Consider the following 18,109-nt stretch of genomic DNA (forward strand, 5'->3'; position numbering starts at 1 on the left):
ATCCAATCAGTCTCCTGCAGTGGCAGGTGGATTCTTAACCACTGAGCCACCTGGGAAGCCCTACAGATTGCCTGATAGGAAAAAAGCTGATTAAATCTGACATTTCTTCAGTACCTTTACAAGGATACAGAGGGTCTCACCTATATTGTTGGACTTGCTCTCTGCAAACGTCTTGCAAGAGAGGTTTTATTACCTCCGTGATGAGGGTGGGGAGATTGAAGCCCAAAAAAACACTATCGTAAGGCCAGCATTAAGGGAGTATGAGCCTGTACCCTTGGCTCAGAGCCTGGGGGACTTCCTTGGTGATCCACTGCCGGGGGGCCCAGGTTCCATCTCCGGTGGGGCAACTAAGATCTTGCATGACTCAACTGAAAAAAAAAGAGAAAAGAGCCTGAAGCTGGCACCCGGGCGCTCAGGGAGGGTGGCGTGGCCGCCAGGAGCGCCTCCAGCCAGCCCTCGCCCGCCTGCCCGCCCGCCCGCAGCGAGCTGACCCTGTCTCACATCGGCGTGTGGGCCTCAGGCGAATGGGAGTGCTCCGTGTCCACGGTCCAGGGAAATGCCAGCAAGAAGGTGGAGATCGTGGTGCTGGAGACCTCGGCTTCCTACTGCCCCGCTGAGCGTGTCGCCAACAACCGCGGGGACTTCAGGTTTGGGACCACCCCTGGCCGTCCCCTGCCCCCAACCCAAGCCTCTGCGATGCGAGTGAACAGTGCCCCCACCTGCTCTAAGATGGAGAAAACACTTCCTCTTGTCATTCAGCTCCGAGTCCCGTTGGTGTGTTTAGAGAGACCATATATCCTTTTGTATAAAATCACCCTTCAAGATGTGCTGTGCAGAACAAACAGGGGTTTGGGGTTTCTTTTTTTGGGGGGGGGGTGCAGTTGCTTCCCTACGTGGATAGTTGACAAAACTCTCCCATGACAGATGTCACATTTTAATATCCCAGGGGCCTCTCCCTTAGTCAGGACAGGTGTTATTCTCCCATCCTACAGTTGAGAAGACTGAGGCCCAGAAAGTATAAGTGACCTGAAGTCAGGACTCCAAGGCCAGCCTCACAGCAGTGACAGCACTGTCCCAACAAACACAGCTTAAGAACTCAGGGGGAGCTTGGGAAGCCCTTGAAGTCCAGTCCACACGGCCTCTTCTGGACCCTGCCTCCAGCTCCCAAGGGGTCTGGCCTCACAGTTCTCAGGGCAGGGAAGGGACGGACCCTGGCCCTGAGGAGCCTGGGTCATCAGCAACTCTCCACCTCTGCCCCCAGGTGGCCGCGAACTCTAGCTGGCATCACAGCCTACCAGTCCTGCCTGCAGTACCCCTTCACCTCGGTGCCCCTGAGCGGGGGAGCCCCTGGCACCCGAGCCTCCCGCCGGTGCGACCGCGCTGGCCGCTGGGAGCCGGGGGACTACTCCCATTGTCTGTACACCAATGACATCACCCGGGTGCTCTACACCTTTGTGCTGGTGAGGCCGGGGCGGGGGTGGAGGCCATGGGGAAGGGGAAGGGGAGAAGCTGGCTGGCCCCACGGGGCTGGGGGCCCCTGCGTCCTTGGGAGGCACGGCGAGGAGCCACAGGGCCAGCACTGTGTCTCACACTCGTCTCCTCTTCCCGGGGATTCAGACTCCCCAGGGCCACACTCGGCACGGGAGGGCCACCCCAATCCTCTGTCCCCCAGTACAGCAAGGTCCGACTTAAGAGGAAAGCGTGAGGTCATCCCGTTGTCCTTAGGGGTGGCGCAGCCGGAGGGTGGCCCTGAGTCGTGCAGACCTCTCTTTACATCTGCCTCGCCCATCGGGATCAGACTCAGGCGTGGGCAGGAGCCAGATTGGATGGTGTCCTTTCCTCCCCTCTCCAACTCAGATGCCCATCAACGCCTCCAACGCACTGACCCTGGCCCACCAGCTTCGAGTGTACACGGCCGAGGCCGCCAGCTTCTCCGACATGATGGACGTCGTCTATGTGGCTCAGATGATCCAGAAGTTTCTGGGTTATGTTGACCAGATCAAAGAGGTGAGATTCAGTCGGGCCTCTGGGTCCCTTGGAAATCACCCACCCGCCTTCAACTGCTCAAGCCTTTGTCGCCCCAGCCCCGCTCCTGCCCGCCGTGACTCCCGCCCCTCCTGCCCCCAGCTGGTTGAGGTGATGGTGGACATGGCCAGCAACCTGATGCTTGTGGACGAGCACCTTCTGTGGCTGGCCCAGCGCGAGGACAAGGCCTGCAGTGGCATCGTGGGCGCCCTGGAGCGCATCGGGGGAGCTGCGCTGAGCGCCCACGCCCAGCACATCTCCGTGGTACCGTGGGCCAGCTGGGAAGCCACCCCAACCGGGGAGGCACAGGGAGGGGCCTTAGAGGTGACAGGGGTGGTCCTCCAGGAGCAAGTCCAAGTGTGGGCTGGGCGTGTGCCTGATTTATCAAGAACCTGAACATGACTAGGGTCCCATCCCGGTCATGTGGCATCAAATTCCAGCTTGTCAGGGGCAGTGCAGAGGAGAGGGAGGCCAGTGACACCACAGCAGTTACCCAAGGCTTCATGCGGGGAACCGAGTTGAAAGGCTGTGTCGTTGTTTAGTCACTAAGGTGTGTCTGACTCTTTGCAACCACATGGACCGTAGCCCGCTGGGCTCCGCTGTCCATGGGATTCTCCGGGCAAGAATACTGGAGGGGGTTGCCATTTCTTTCTCCAGGGGCTCTTCCCTGCCCAGGGGTTGAACCCACCTCTCCTGCCTTGGCAGGAGGATTCTTTACCACTGAGCTACCTGGGAAAACCCTGAGTTGAAGGGCTAGACGGATGGAAATACACAAGAAGGGGCAAGGAGGAGGAGAAGAACCAGGAGGAGGGTTTGGAAGCAGAGGGCAGCACTGGGATCGAGTGGGACCTAATGGAGACTTCAGATCCCCAAGAAGAGGGGACGTGTCCAGTGAAGGGTGGGGAACTATTAACAGTCAAAAAGGAGGCCACCACATCTTCTCTGGGCACCGGGGCGGGGGGGATACGAGGAGGTGGCACATGGCCCCTGCTCTCCGGCTTAGCTGGGGCAGGAGGACCAGGGCATGTGGGGAGCTGAGCAGGCTGCAAGGTGGGGAGTGAGTGAGCGGGAGGGAGGGCGGAGCAGCACTGGGGGGACTCCACAGCCGACTTGGGGCTCCCAGGCCCTGGGCGACGGGCAAGGGACCAGGGGTCGGTCGGAGCAGGTCTGTGGTCTCGAGCAGGAGCAGGCCAGGAGAGGGTGACGGGGTCCCTGTCCCTAGAACTCGAGGAACGTGGCCTTGGAGGCCTACCTCATCAAGCCACACAGCTATGTGGGCCTGACCTGCACGGCCTTCCAGAGGCGGGAGGCGGGCATGCCCGGCACGCGGCCCGCGGGCCCCGGCCAGAGCCCGTCGCCCGAGCCGGAGCCCCTGGCCGACCAGCAGCTCCGCTTCCGCTGCACCACCGGCAGGCCCAACGTGTCTCTGTCAGCCTTCCACATCAAGGTGGGCGCTGGGGAGGCAGGGTGCTGAGCAGGTGGGGGGCGGGTGGGAGGCGAGGTGCCTAGAGGGGGCAGGGGGGGTGAGGGGATGCAGGCAGGGGAGGGGACACGTGGAGGTGGCCCTGGGGACCAGCAGAGTCCCGGGGACCCCAGGCGTCTCTGAGGAACTCCCGTGTCCCCCCCAGAACAGCGTGGCCCTGGCCTCGATCCAGCTGCCGCCCAGTCTGTTCTCGACACCCCCGGCGGCCCTGGCCCCTCCGGTGCCCCCAGACTGCACCCTCCAGCTGCTCATCTTCCGCAACGGGCGCCTCTTCCGCACTCTGGGCAACACCTCCCGCCCCGGAGCCGCGGGGCCTGGGAGGAGGCGCGGCGTGGCCACCCCTGTCATCTTTGCGGGGACCAGTAAGGGCCTGCGCCCCGCCCTATGCCACTGTAGGGGCGGCCGGGCCCCCGCCCTGCCTGGCCTTGCCCTCACCCCTGGAGGCAGGGGACGGTGGCTCCCGCACCGTTTCTGAGGACGATGCTGGTCAGGGGCGTCCCGTGAAGGAAGGGACGGGTGGAGAAAAGGCTCTGGGCACCCAGGGTTTCACATCCCAGACTCGTCACATTTCCGAAGGGCTCCAAGCACAGACCTTCCACCCGCATGGGCCTCCCTCTCCTCCCCGTCATCACCTGGTGCCAGCTGCCCCCGCAGGGTGCCTGCCCTCCTGTATCCTCCCTTCACTCTGGCTTTAGCTCCCTCAGTGTCACCTTCCCCCTTCTTGTCCCCGACCCCGGAGTCCTCCCTTCCTAGCCAAGTCACCACTCCCTTCCTAGCCAAGTCACCACGACCCCTTTGGCACTAAAGAGGGCCACCAGCTCGCCATGGCTTTGTTTTGATTCATCTTTGCAGCTCCCCAGTTAGGCTGAGGCTCCGGGGTAGGGGGCGGGCCTGCATGTGGCATCTAAGTCTATCCCCCAGGTCCCCCCAAGCCCCCACACACCCACCCAGGCCTGAGTGGACCCCCTTCCCCTTCCCACCCTAGGTGGCTGCGGCGTGGGGAACCTGACCGAGCCGGTGGCCGTCTCACTGCGGCACTGGGCTGAGGGGGCTGAGCCCGTGGCGGCCTGGTGGAGCCAGGAGGGGCCAGGGGGGCCCGGGGGCTGGCGCTCTGAAGGCTGCCAGCTTCGCTCCAGCCAGCCCAATGTCAGCTCCCTGCACTGCCAGCACCTGGGCAACGTGGCCGTACTCATGGTGAGCCGAGTGGGCACTGGGGGTGGAGGGCGGCGGGGCACCCTGACCGCCTGGGGCCACAGGGAAATACGGAAAGAATGGTGGCAGGCTCGGGCCTCGTGATGGGGAGGACTCACAGGGACCTGTCCCTCTGGTCTGCCCCACACCTCTTCATCTCGCAGGAGACAGGGAGGTCCTCAGGCCCTCTATCAGGAAAGTGAACGTGTTAGTTGCTAACTCGTGTTTGATTCTTTGCGACCCCATGGACTGTAGCCCGCCAGGCTCCCCTGTCCATGGGGATTCTCCAGGCAAGAATACTGGAGTGGGTCATCATTCCCTTCTCCAGGGGATCTTCCTGACCCAGCGATCAAACCCAGGGGCTCCTGCATTGTGGGTGGATTCTTTACCGTCTGAGCCACCAGGGAAGCCCCAGACCCTTTTGTGGGGGGAAAAAAGGAAAAAAGCCCCACAGCCTTTTGGGGGGGGGAAGGAAAAAAAGAAGATAGACAGGGAGGCCCTCTATTCCCATGTCTAGAGAGAGAGAGATGACTCAGGAACCACCAGGCGGGGTCTCCACATCCTTCGCTCTGACACCCAGGTTGTTAAAGTGAAAAATGAACCTGGGCATGTCTGCCCTCTGTCCCCCTCCCCACCCAGCCCTGTCCAGCCCCTCACCTCCTGCACTACACTTTGTAGCCCGAACTCCCGGATCCTGAGCAGGTGTGTGGCTGTACCATGCATAGTACCTTCTTTCTCTTTCCTCATCTCTGATTTTCAGGCTGAGAACCTGCAAAGCTCCCAGAAAGGCAGGTCAGAAATGCCATCTAGACCAAATGTGGTGGTGCTTCCATCTTTGCTACCCGGATAGCAAAGGGCCAAAGTTGGGGCCTAAGGCTGACTGGGCTGGGAGGGGAGAACGGGCCTGGGGGACCGGGCCGGACCCCACAAGGGGGCCTCGCGGCCCCTGGCTTCCTGTTGCTCACTCCCTGTCCTGTCTTTCCAGGAGCTGAGCGCCTTCCCCAGGGAGGCAGGGGGCTCTGGGGCGGGGCTGCACCCTGTCGTGTACCCCTGCACGGCCCTGCTGCTGCTCTGCCTCTTCTCCACCATCATCACCTACATCCTCAACCACAGGTGAGCTCCTGCAGGGGGAGCGGGTGTGTGGGGAAGGCCAAGCGGGTCGCTCAGCCTTGGCGAGTGTCCCTTCCCCAGCCTCCTGCCCAGTATTTCCTGCGAGTGTTCTGAGGTTGAAAAACACGTCTGGGGCTTAAGGTGTCTGTCCCGTTTCACACACGCACACAAAAGTCTGCCTTCTTCTCTTCGACTCTACTGGTGGTCTTGAGGGCCCAAGGGCCCAACCTTGGGTTGTGCAGTCCACTAACTTGAGACTGTTTCTGCGGCAGCTCTATCCATGTGTCCCGGAAGGGCTGGCACATGCTGCTGAACCTGTGCTTCCACATGGCCATGACCTCTGCTGTATTTGCGGGAGGCATCACGCTCACCAACTACCAGATGGTCTGCCAGGCGGTAAGCAAAGGAAGGGCTGGGGTCTCCAGGATGGGTGCCATTAGCCTGGGCACAGAGGAGGGAGGCACACAGGCCGGAAGTGGGAGTGGGCCATGGGCTCCAGCTCCACGGTTCTGAGTCCAGCCTTGTTTTGGAGGGCGGGGGGTGAGAAGCAGAGACACTAGGAGCAGGGGTGAAGTGCAGGGTGGGGGGCCTGCGATGGAAGAGCAGTCGGGGACGAGGCCGGCAGCAACGACAGCCACCCTGGCGCATGGAGAGCCCTGGGCTGGAAGTAGAGAGGGTAACAGCAGGGACGCAACCCTGGGGAGGGTCTGGGTGGAGCGGGGGCGGGGCACGTGGGAGGCAGGGGAGAACACTGTGGGGGCTGAGGCTTCAGGGTGGCCGGCCCCCCAGCCCTCAGCCCTTGACCCCACAGGTGGGCATCACCCTGCACTACTCTTCGCTGTCTACGCTCCTCTGGATGGGCGTGAAGGCCCGCGTCCTTCACAAGGAGCTCACCTGGAGGGCGCCCCCTCCACCAGAAGGGGACGCTGCCCCGCCTGCCCCCCGACCCATGCTGCGGTAGGCACTTCCATCTGTCAGCTTTGCGGTGGGGAAGGGCTCCAGGGGTGCGGGAAAGACATCAAAGGCTGTTCTCCCAGGGTGGATGCAGGGTGGGTCCAAGGTCCTGGGAGATCACAAGAGGAGGTGGGGGGCTTCCCTGGCAGTCCAGTGGTTAGGACTTGGTGCTTTCACTACCATGGCCTGAGTCCGGTTGCTAATTGGGGAACTAAGACCCTGTGGCCATTAAAAAAAAAAGGCAGGAGAGGCAAGGGCCTAGGTGGCACCAGGTTTGCCCAGTGCCATGGAGGGGGTGCCCCCTTGGGGTTTTGAGGCATACCACGGCAAGGAAGTAAGCAACTTTGCAGGGCACTGGGCAGGGATCCTGGGAACCAGAGCGGCACTGGGTTCCGTGCCGTTTAGAGGGACAGAAAGCAATTCTGGCCTCTGTCTCTTAGAGCAGTCTTGGCCAAATCCCCTAGGGACCTATGACCTGCCCTAGAGGGGCCTTGCATCCCTGGAAAAAAAACTCGAACACGACTTTTCCGGGGAAGGAGAATGGGGTGGAGACCCCTCGGTGAGGGTTCTGAGTACCAGGTCCCCTCCTTGTTCCCCATCTCTCTGACCCCCAAACCCCCTCTCTCCAGGTTCTATCTGATCGCGGGAGGGATCCCACTCATTATCTGTGGCATCACGGCCGCTGTCAACATCCACAACTACCGGGACCACAGCCCCTAGTGAGCGTCTTGCCCCCCACTGACCTCCCTGCGTGGTGGGGTGCCTCCTACTCCTCACCACGGGGGGTACCACCCACCTGCCCAGCCAGTCACCCAGCCCCAACCCCTGCATGTGGCCGGAGCCGCCTCCCCACCCACCCGGCCTCGGGGCCCCACCTCATACACGCCGTGTCTCCCCACAGCTGCTGGCTGGTGTGGCGCCCAAGCCTAGGCGCCTTCTACATCCCGGTGGCTTTGATTCTGCTCATCACCTGGATCTATTTCCTGTGCGCAGGGCTGCGCTTACGGGGTCCCCTGGCACAGAGCCCAAAGGGGGGCACCGGCCGGGTCTCTCTGGAGCCGAGGGAGGAGCTGAGGGGTTCCACCAGGCTCAGGAGCAGCGGCCCCCTCCTGAGTGACTCAGGTTCCCTCCTGGCGGCTGGAAGCACAGGGATGGTGACGCCCGGGCCCCCGGAGGACGGCGATGGCCTCTATTCTCCGGGAGTCCAGCTGGGGGCGCTGGTGACCACGCATTTCCTCTACCTGGCCACGTGGGCCTGCGGGGCGCTGACGGTGTCGCAGCGCTGGCTGCCCCGGGTTGTGTGCAGCTGTCTGTACGGCGTGGCGGCCTCCGCCCTGGGTCTCTTCGTCTTCACCCACCACTGTGCCAGGCGTAGGGACGTCAGGGCCTCCTGGCGCGCCTGCCGGCCCCCGGCCTCGGGATCCCGCGCCTCCCCGCGGGCCGTGCCTGCTGGCCCCGAAGACGGGTCCCCGGTGTTCGGAGAAGGACCCCCGTCTCTCAAGTCGTCCCCGAGCGGCAGCAGCGGCCACGCGCCGCCCCCGGGGCCCTGCAAGCTCACCAACCTGCAGCTGGCGCAGAGCCAGGCATGCGAGGCGGAGGCGGCGGCCCGCGGGGAGGGGGAGCCCGAGCCCCCGGGTCCCCGGGCCGGCCTCGGCCAGCGCCATCCCAACAACCTGCACCACGGCCGCCGGGGCCACAAGAGCCGCGCCAAGGGGCACCGCGCGGGGGAGGCCGGCGGCAAGAACCGGCTCCGGGCGCTGCGCGGGGGCGCGGCCGGGGCGGCCGAGCTACAGTCAAGCGAGAGTGGCAGCCCGCACCACAGCCCGTCCGAGAGCTACCTGGGCAGCAGCCGCCACAGCCCGGGCGCCGGGCCCCGGCTCGAGGGCGAGGCCGCGCTCACGCTGTCCGAGGGCAGCGACACGAGCGCAGCGCCGCCCCCCGAGGCCGGCCGGCCGGGCCAGCGCCGCAGCGCCAGCCGCGACAACCTCCGGGGCGGCGCGCTGGAGAAGGAGAGCAAGCGCCGCTCGTACCCGCTCAACTCGGCCAGCCTCAACGGCGCTCCCAAGGGCGGCAAGTACGATGACGTCCCCTCGAGCGGCGCGGAGGCGGCTGGCGGCGGCTGCATGAAGACTGGCCTCTGGAAAAGCGAGACCACCGTCTAGGGTGGGCGCGGGCGCCGCTTCGGCACGAGTTGGCCGTGCGGGCTCCTGACCCCGCTTCTCGCGGAGGGGCGGGGGGCGCCCCAGAGACGTCGATCGGTACGCCCCCAGGTTGGAGTTGAGGTGCCTCGCTGCACCTGGGCTCTCCAGCTGTAGTTCTGGAGGCCGGGGGAGGAAAAGGCGCAGGCCCACCACTACGGGGCGGGCCTCCCCGGCGTAGCGACAGACAATCCCTGGACCGCGGGCGGGGTAGGTTTCCGTCCCGGCCCAGGCCGGTTTTCGGCAGCACCTGCCACCCAGGCTTGCGGGCTAAAGTCCTGCCAGTCTGCGGTGCGACCAAGAGTGGCGGGGACAGCTCGGGCGGGCCCCTTATAAGGTACACCCGCCTCACTGGCGGCATCCGCCTTACTGGGAACACTGTGATGGAGCCTGAGTGAGGCGTTCTCGCCTAACCGCCCTCCTCCGAAGTCTCCCCTCTGTGCCCACACCCCAGAGCCTCTCTCCCACCCCGACTCTGGCTAACTAGGGAGCCTAGCAGATGAGCCAGGTGACCAGGACAAGCCAGAGGGAACAAGGTGCTGCTTTTTGGAATTAACTATGCAAAAGGAGAAGGCGGGCCGCGTGAAAGGCAGCTGGGACCAACCAGCTCTCTGGAAGGGAGGGGGCAAGTGGAAGGAGGGGTACAGGATTAGGGCTGGAGGCCATTCCCACAGGACCGGGACAAGACCCACATGGGAGGGCTCAGGGGGCCTTTCAGGACAAAGCTAAGGTCTTACACCTAAGACGCTGACTGCCAGGTACCTGGGGAGGACAGCAGAGCTAGTACTTCGATTTGGGGCTGAAGGTAGTCCTGCCTCAAACCTAGTCCTACTGAAAAAAACGCTCTGAAGAGGGGCGCAGCTGCCAGGCTTCAGGTGGTGCTGGAAAAGCATTACTGTTAATGGCACAGCCTTCCACCTCCCAGGGACTAAGAGGCCTCCCCACCTCCATGAGGCCAGACAGGAGAATCATCAATGATCTGATGTCTAGGTCCCTATCAGAAACCTCCAAAAAAATAAAACCAGCTTCCTGCCCCACTGAAGCCCAATCCCCAAGGCAAAGGGTAGGGTCCCTGCCAATCACCTGGGACCTGTGCCTTCACTACTTTTAAACTCCAACACTCATATTTTCCCCAACCTAAAGAGCAACCACCAGCCTTTGATTACAGTACATGATCAAAGTGGAGGGAAACTCAGCCCAGTCTCCATATCATTCCAGCCTGATCGCCAAGGCGAGAGCAGACAGACAGGGGAAAGGGAGAAAACCCACACGCCCTGAGATGGATCCTGTTATTTATGCTTGCTGCACAGACAATATTAGAAGAAAAAAAAAAAAAGGCAAAAAAAGCGCTTCATATTATTCTTCCACGTATGCTGGCTGCTGTTTACATACCCCGCCAATGCCTTAGCACTGGAGAGCTTTTTGCAATACGCTGGGGAAAGGGGAGGGAGGGGATGAAAAGTGCCAAAGAAAACATGTTTTTAAAAGCTCGGGTTTTATACAATAGAATGTTTTCTAGCAGATGCCTCTTGTTTTAATATATTAAAATTTTGCAAAGCCCTTTGAGCTATGACCTTACTCCTCCACCCACGGTCCTTTTGTGATGAGAGAGGATCTGTAACACTGTACACATAAGCCCACAGGGTCTGTGAACAAACACAGGGCCAAGGGTTGCTCGGTTCCCATCCTCTGAGGGCTGGTAACGCTGGGAATACCCATGATCCACACCAGCATAGGTTCCACCAGCCCCGCGGCAGCCGTGTATCCAATCCAATCCGGGAGCAGAAGAGCCCCTGACGCTGCCCCAACAGCCCGAGAGAAAGCCAGCCCACAGAACCCGGACGGAGGCAAGCCGCTCTCTTGGACCAAGGGATGGGACTCTCTCCAACCCAGGTGTCCCCACGCTCCTTCTGACTTCACCTCTGGGATGCACAACCCCTCTTGGGTCCCTTAAATGAGAATAGAAACACCCGAGGGCTTGTAGACAGTGATTCCTCTGGCTGTGTCAGGCCAGTTAGCAAGTCATCAGATGAGAGGAAGCGCCCTCAATGCCCAATGTGCATCAGGTGGGGTTTGGAACACTCTGGGCAGCTTGTCTAGCTGCCTGGGCCTTCTGGAAGTCCCTAATTTCCTGAGGGGTACGCAAATACTGCTCGATTTCACTATCAGAAATGTCCTCATCTCCAGTGACCGTGGAGACAGGGGGGATGGGGCAGACTCGCTTTGGGGGCTTCAACATGCAGGGTGGGAGGAGGAGGGCGGGGCTGGCGGGCCGCTTGCCCACAGGCAGCTCTAAAGAGCTACTCCCCACATCCCTGTCTCCCAGTCCTTGCCCCTGCCCCTGGCCCTGCGGCTCCTTCTCCCCAGCGTCCATCTCAGCTGTTCCGTCCCGAAAGGCCTTGCGGACCAGCATGTGGCGGTGCTGGAGGAGGTCGCCGATATGCTTGACCACAGACCGTTTGTCAAGCTTCAGAACCTGCAACCAGGCCAACTGCTCGGCCATCCGCAGCAGCACAGCCAGCAGCTCCTGCAGGCGGGAGGAAGCGGGGTAGGGCAGGTCTACATTCGCCAATTTACAAAATCGGGCAAGGGAACAGGTCAGCCGATCTGAGGGCCGCAGGGACTGCCACGCCAGGAAAGTGGCGGCGGTGATGACAGGCAAGGGGTGCCGCCCAGTCACCAGCCACGTCTCATCGGCCAGCTCCACCAACTGCAGTGTTCGAGACAGCATCTTCTCTTTGTCTTCCACGTACTTGGCTGGCACAGATGGGGAGGCTTCAAACAGCTTGAAGCTGAAATAACCAAAATGAGGGTCTGGTCTCAGTACCTCAGGGAGACAGCTCTTCCAAAGCGCAGAAGATAGGCAAGCTATGCTAGTCTTTCGGGAACACACAAGCCTGCTGGGTAGCAACTTTATTCAGGTACCAAGAGAAGTCAGGGAGAGTCTCCTGCAGGAGAGGCGAAGGGCGAGAGAGTGCGGAAGGGCACTAATGTCTACCGACAACCCCGCCCGCCCCCAGCATCAGCCCTCATTCTGAGTGAGTGCTTTACAAGATGTTCTCTAATCTACTCAACAGCCTGTTATGTACATTTAAGAGTCGAAAAACTTGCCCACAGTCATCCAGCGTAGAAGTGACCAAGCTTCAAACTCAAGGTCATTCGACACTGACTGCCTTTGCTTTCTACCATATTTGTCAGAACAAAAAGAAAAGAACACAGCTACTTATTAAATAAAAAAATTACCTTCTAACTCCAGCTCTGTCAGTTTGCTCATACTCTTTCAGCTCTAATCACACACAACGTGATCCTGCTGAGGCAGGGCTGTGGCATCTAGTCAAGCAGGCCTGAGTGGTAGAACCCAGAAGCCCCGTGCCAAAGCTGATACTTAACCCTCCTACAGCATCAGGCTGCTATGACAGCGAAGGGGTTTGAAAATGATTCAACATTCTAGAAACGTAAAATGGGATTCACCCGACCAGCGCCAGGCATAGGAGGAGAAGTCCATCCTCGTAGAATGGACTTGCTCAAAAAGAGACAGCTGGAAGTAAAAGGATTCGGGTCTGAACCCATGCCACCCCCGTGTCTCCCCCAGGCAGGTACCTGCTACAGTAGGTCTTTACTAGATCCACCAAGCACAGAGATGGCACATCCAGCCCCAGGAGCTTCACTATCTGCATGTAGGTTCCAGAAAACACATCCAGATCTGCATACAGCAGGGTGCAGATGGTCCCCATGGTCAGGGGCCAGTTACGCTGCCGGCAGGTGATTAGGACGCAGCAACCAGCCAGCACCTCCTTCTTCTGCAGCCTGGCTGTGCGGATGCCAGCGAGCTGGTGTGCCTGTTGGTAGTAGGCAACTGCCATGTCCTCAAATGTTGGTGGCAGCTGCAGCACTCGACAGAGGTCTCTCACTCGGCGAAGACCTAGGAAAACCCACGGCAGGAGTTAGAGGCATTTCCAACAATATGTTAACAGGATCAGACAACTGGATTGAGTGGGGTTTATCCCAGGGATGCAAAGATCAGTGTGATACACCACATGAACAAACTGAGAATAAGCCTGATCATTTCAATAGATGCAGAACAAGTTTTTGATAAAATGCAACATCCATTTACAATAATAATAATATCTCCAGAATGTGGGTCTAGAGGGAACAACATATAATAAATGTCATATACGACAAACTCACAGCAACATCATACTCAATGGTGAAAAGCTGAAAGCATTTCCTATAAGATTAAGAACAAGACAAAGATGCCCACACTCGTCACTTTTATTCAACATAGCTTTGGAAGGTCTAGCCATAGCAAACAGAGAGGAAAACTAAAAGGAATCTAAATTAGAAAGAAGTAAAAATGTCACTTCATATCATGTTTGCAGATGACATGATACTATACGTGAAGGAGTCAAAGGAGCTCCCAGCAAGTTCTGTTAAACTCACCTCAGATACCACATGCACAAATAATGGACCTTTCTACAATGATAAGAGTGACACTTGGTAAGGCCATTTGAAAAGCACAAAGACATTTGTGGAAAGAAGTCAACACTTCAGTGCCTCATCTTTTGGAAGTTGGTTTGATTTGTGACCAAGCTTTGACCTGGGTTCCTCGAATCTACCTCAAACATACCCAAGCAGACTTAAACCTTCCACCTAATTGCTACCTCTCTTAGAACCACCTCAATCCTTTTACCATTCTCTTCTTCTCTACCTTTACATAATAATGCTGAAAACAGAAAAAACAAGCAGACGAGCTGGACCATAAGGAGAATTTTCTTTAAAGCCACTGTGTCATAAAAGGTTGATTCTCACCTCGTTGCTGGCTTCGACTAACTTGTTCGTTTTCCCCGGTGCTTCGAGAATATGTTACTTCTGTAAGACAATGGACAAAAAATAGCTTGTTTAGTCTCTATTCACGGACCCCTGCCCTCCCACCACACAAAACCAGGGAGCAGAATCCAAATCATCAGGTATCCGCTCCCCAGCTCACAGAAGGTGCTCATCTTTGCAGGTAAAACGTCCATCTGGTTTTCTATAACCACAAGCAGTACCAAATACACAGAAAGCTTTAGAAAATTAGGACTAGCATTAAAGCAGTTCCAAGTGTTCCAAATTTCCAGCCACCCCTCCTGTACATTCAATTCAGGCAATTTTCCTGCCTGTAGATTTTGAGGGCTGCACTGGTCAGGGACTTTGAACACAAATGAAAAAAAGAAAAATAAGTTTTTGCCAATTAATTTTCAAAACTGCTTTGGGGTAGTAGTAGTTTCCACATTCACACAACACTGACCTATTGATATAATGCTTCCAAATAGGCAAATTAGGTAAATTCAGTGGAACTTTGTTTCTCTCTGTTTCATTTACTACATGTAACAGATATGGTGCTAAGAAAACAGATAATGGCAGCCCCTGATCTGAAGTTCACTCGTTCACTTTCACTGTTTTCTCCCATATCTAAGTGTGCTCAAGACAGGGAGACGGCAAGAGATAAGAAGCATCTGACGTCAATCCCTCCATCGCCCCAGGCTGTATCCATGGCCTCCGAAAAGCCCTCACAGGTACCTCGAAGGTTGCCCTCGTCACTGAAGGTGGTCGTAAGAACGCCCTCGGTGACCACGCAGCCGCAGTCGGAGCACACCAGCTGGTTCTGGGAATAGTGCGAGTCTTCCACTAGCTCAGCGGAGCCGCAATCGGGACAGCGGCCTCCACCCGGCATCGCACAAGCGGTCCAGAGCCCAAGCAGCTAACCGACCCTACCGCCCACAACAGCAACTGTGCCGAAACAGGAAGTAGGAGCGGACTCTTGTAGGGTTGCACCTTCCTCTTCCGGCCAGCGTAACAGCCGTACTGTAGGTACCTTCTCCGCGGCTTCCGGTCCGTTCCTCTGCGGACTCGGGTAGAAACGTGATCGAGGAAAGGAGGTTCCTGGTCTGGACTGTCTCTTCGGATTCCCCGCGATCTGTACTTAGTTTGAGGTTGGCCGTCTAGGCTCGGGGTTACTCTTGAGTGAGCTTTCTATCGCTGTGGACGCACGTAACAAACAAAAAACTGTTGCCAGCCACAAACAATTCTTTCTAAAGCGCCAAGGGTATCGCCGACTCTCCTTTTTCTCAATTCAGTTCAGTTCAGTCGCTCAGTCGTGTCCGACTCTTTGCGACCCCATGAATTGCAGCACGCCATGCCTCCCTGTCCATCACCAACTCCCGGAGTTCACTCGGACTCACGTCTATCGAGTCAGTGATGCCATCCAGCCGTCTCATCCTCTGTCGTCCCCTTCTCCTCCTGCCCCCAATCCCTCCCAGCATCAGTCTTTTCCAATGAGTCAACTCTTCTCATGAGGTGGCCAAAGTACTGGAGTTTCAGCTTTAGCATCATTCCTTCCAAAGAAATCCCAGGCTGATCTCCTTTAGAATGGACTGGTTGGATCTCCTTGCAGTCCAAGGGACTCTCAAGAGTCTTCTCCAACACCACAGTTCAAAAGCATCAATTCTTCAGCGCTCAGCTTTCTTCACAGTCCAACTCTCACATCCATACATGACCACAGGAAAAACCATAGCCTTGACTAGACGGACCCTTAATAAATGTTGATTCTGGCCATAGTACAAAATTTGTGGCCTAAAAGGGAGAGTAGTGTATTGAGAGAGCAGGAAATTGTGTTCTTTCCAAAGCAGCTTCCCTACAAGCACGTTGTTTCCTCTCTTTGCAGAGTGACAACCTGGGAGGCTTCCAGAGACTAGGCAAGAAATGTCTAAGGGAGTTGGAGAGAAAAACTATGGAGGTTAGTGAGGCCCTTGGCAGTCTGAAGAATTTAAGCAAATTGAGATGTTTTTAAAACCTTAAGCTTTAAGATGCTCCAAGATTCTAGCTCCGAAGTTCCTGGCATGGTATAGTATAGATCAAAGAATCAAGCAAAAATGTGCCTCTAGTAATGTTCCAGAAACCAAGCTCACAAATGAGAGATTTTGTATGTCATGTTTGAATATAACATAAGTGTCAGCAAAGAGGATGTGTTTTCTCATAAGTAAATCCCAATTGCACTCATCAAGAATAAAGGTTTTCAGGAATTCCCTGGTAGCCTAGTAGTTAGGACTTTGTGCCTTCACTGCTGAGGGCCCAGGTTCAATCCCTGGTCAGGGAACTAAGATTCCACAAGCCATGTGGTGTGGCATAAATACATAAATAAATAAATGTTTTTTAACACTTGAAAGTTTTAGAATCAATTATGTTTGAAAAATAAGACAATTGAGTTAAAGTTACAAAGAACTGTGGCCAGTCCCTCTGACTCCAAGAAAACAGACGGGTGTTATTACAGCCCATGCTGAAAGTATGTGGGGAATTTCTGCTTCTCTGTTTGATCTTGGAGAATTTCAGGCAGTCTCTGGCATTAGCAGATTTTAGAAGATGTTAGTTTCAGACAGTGCAATCGACATCCTTACTGGGAGGGTAAAGTGAAAGTAAAGTCGTTCAGTCGTGTCTGACTCTTTGCGACCCGTGGACTGTAGCCCACCAAGCTCCTCTGTCCATGGGATTCTCCAGGCAAGAATACTGGAATGGGTTGCCATTTCCTCCTCCAACTGGGAGGGTAAACATGTCCCTAAAAGGAATATAACTGGCCCTGGGAGTATGTCTTTACATTACCATAGAGAACAGTATCTGACGCCGCTCATCCCAGTTTTGTGCAGATCATGAACTTAACTGCATTTTTTTTAAAGTGGGATTTCACTACAGAGTCATCTACCCATGACAGAAGCCCTGAAATTCTGCTTTCCCTGACATTTCTCATAGTAAAGTGGAAGAGCAGTTTTATGATCCAGCAACTCTGGGCCTTCCCAGGTGGCACAGTGGTAAAGAATCTGCCTGCAATACAGGAGATGCAGGAGACTCGAGTTCAATCCCTGGGTCAGGAAGATCCCCTGGAGGAGGAAATGGCAACCCACTCCAGTATTCTTGCCTGGAAAATCCCATGGACAGAGGCTCCTGGCCGGTTTATAGTCCATGGGGTCCCAAAGAGTCAGTCAAGATTGAGCACACACACAGCTAGCAACTCCAGGGGTGGAGAGGTAATTCTCTTCCAGCTGCAAGTGTGTGATGGTCTCAGAGAGCCTCACCCTCAGACGCAAACAGGCAGGGAGGTAGTCAGGACCCAGGCCAGAAGATGGCGCGCTCTCCTAAGACATGCAAGTCTAAGGTTCACGTTCTCATGAAGAAAACCATTTATTTAGGAAATTCATTTGTCTTCCTCTGGGAAATCAGGACATACGTATCATCCTTGGTGCCTTTCCTTCCAATACAAACTCTACTAAGACTTAGGGCTGCCCTGGTGGCTCAGACAGTAAAGACTCTGCCTGCAATGCAGGTGGCCCGGGTTAAGAATTAAGTGTCCTTCAGTGACAGTGATGATCTGTTTAACAGATGCTTCTCAAAGCCCTCTCCCCAGCTCCTCCCCAAGCCTGTGAGGCTGGAGCCATGTTTCTTGTCCCTAAAGCCAGAGCCCACAGGGTACTTGGCACATCAGCTTTTGGAATGCTGAGTGCCCAGATGGGCTGGATTAGAGCAGAAAGCTACTGAGGAGTGAAGGCCATTGGAAAAGATGCCTCAGACGTGGTCCAGATGTGAAATTCTGACCTCGAGGCCAGAGTTCTTTCTGGAGAGGAGGCCAGAGAGGAAGGCCAATGGAAGGCCTCTGGCCTGTCATCTCTGGTTACATGTGTGTGTTCGTTAGTGGTCTGCCTGTCTGACTTTGTTACAAGTCTCCCTGAGAATGACCTGGCTGTCTCATCCCTGTGTCCCAGGAATGCCTGTTACACCAAAAGGCTGTTCAGCTCCTGTGGACACCCGTCCTGGGTAGGCCTGTAAGAGGCCACACATAGATGGAATTCCTCAGTGGCAGGATCATTTTTAGTCTGGAGTGAGTAACTGAGGGGAGGTGGGGTTGGGCTTCTCTCAAGGCCTCACCCCGGGCTTCTTCCAGCTCAGATGACTCTCTAACCCAGTTTCACTCTGAGCCTGGAGGACCCACTCTCCTCGCCAACCTGGGCCTTGGAGCTTTTCTGACTAGGTTCTGGTCATCTCAGCTTTTCAGCAGATGCTGATTCTCCTCTGACAACAGTGGTGACAGCCTCAGTCCAGGGCACGACCAGGGCCCTCGCTC

The 18,109-nt window shown here is 56.9% G+C and overlaps 2 protein-coding genes across 2 annotated transcripts in view; one reads left to right on the forward strand and one right to left on the reverse strand.

Annotated features, from left to right (window-relative positions):
* The window catches only part of ADGRA2 (adhesion G protein-coupled receptor A2), a 36,473-nt gene extending 25,952 nt beyond the window's left edge, over positions 1–10,521 (forward strand). Inside the window, exons 8-19 of the mRNA XM_027962706.2 lie at positions 483–647; positions 1,262–1,460; positions 1,858–2,007; positions 2,128–2,289; positions 3,248–3,472; positions 3,654–3,870; positions 4,494–4,702; positions 5,685–5,812; positions 6,082–6,205; positions 6,621–6,766; positions 7,393–7,482; positions 7,665–10,521. Of these exons, the coding sequence (XP_027818507.2) occupies positions 483–647; positions 1,262–1,460; positions 1,858–2,007; positions 2,128–2,289; positions 3,248–3,472; positions 3,654–3,870; positions 4,494–4,702; positions 5,685–5,812; positions 6,082–6,205; positions 6,621–6,766; positions 7,393–7,482; positions 7,665–8,925 (3,076 nt within the window). The 3' untranslated portion in view covers positions 8,926–10,521. The remainder of the gene's footprint in view (positions 1–482; positions 648–1,261; positions 1,461–1,857; positions 2,008–2,127; positions 2,290–3,247; positions 3,473–3,653; positions 3,871–4,493; positions 4,703–5,684; positions 5,813–6,081; positions 6,206–6,620; positions 6,767–7,392; positions 7,483–7,664) is intronic.
* Positions 10,438–14,734, reverse strand: BRF2 (BRF2 RNA polymerase III transcription initiation factor subunit). Its single transcript, XM_004021774.6, has 4 exons — positions 14,521–14,734; positions 13,771–13,830; positions 12,562–12,883; positions 10,438–11,753 (listed from the first exon to the last, which is right to left on the reverse strand). The coding sequence occupies exons 1-4, from the start codon at positions 14,672–14,674 to the stop codon at positions 11,024–11,026; spliced, it is 1,266 nt and encodes a 421-aa protein (XP_004021823.2). The 5' UTR covers positions 14,675–14,734; the 3' UTR covers positions 10,438–11,023.
* Positions 14,735–18,109: the final 3,375 nt, after the last annotated feature.

Source organism: Ovis aries, chromosome 26 (genome assembly GCF_016772045.2).
Source record: "Ovis aries strain OAR_USU_Benz2616 breed Rambouillet chromosome 26, ARS-UI_Ramb_v3.0, whole genome shotgun sequence".
Classification (NCBI taxonomy): domain Eukaryota; kingdom Metazoa; phylum Chordata; class Mammalia; order Artiodactyla; family Bovidae; genus Ovis; species Ovis aries.

Coding starts and splice junctions, on each gene's coding strand:
- BRF2 (XM_004021774.6), bottom strand. CDS start 14,674: ATGCCGGGTGGAGGCCGCTGTCCCGATTGCGGCTCCGCTGAGCTAGTG. Junction 12,884..13,770: donor TAGTCGAAGCCAGCAACGAG/GTGAGAATCAAC, acceptor GGGTTTTCCTAG/GTCTTCGCCGAGTGAGAGAC. Junction 11,754..12,561: donor GTAAAGACCTACTGTAGCAG/GTACCTGCCTGG, acceptor TGGTTATTTCAG/CTTCAAGCTGTTTGAAGCCT.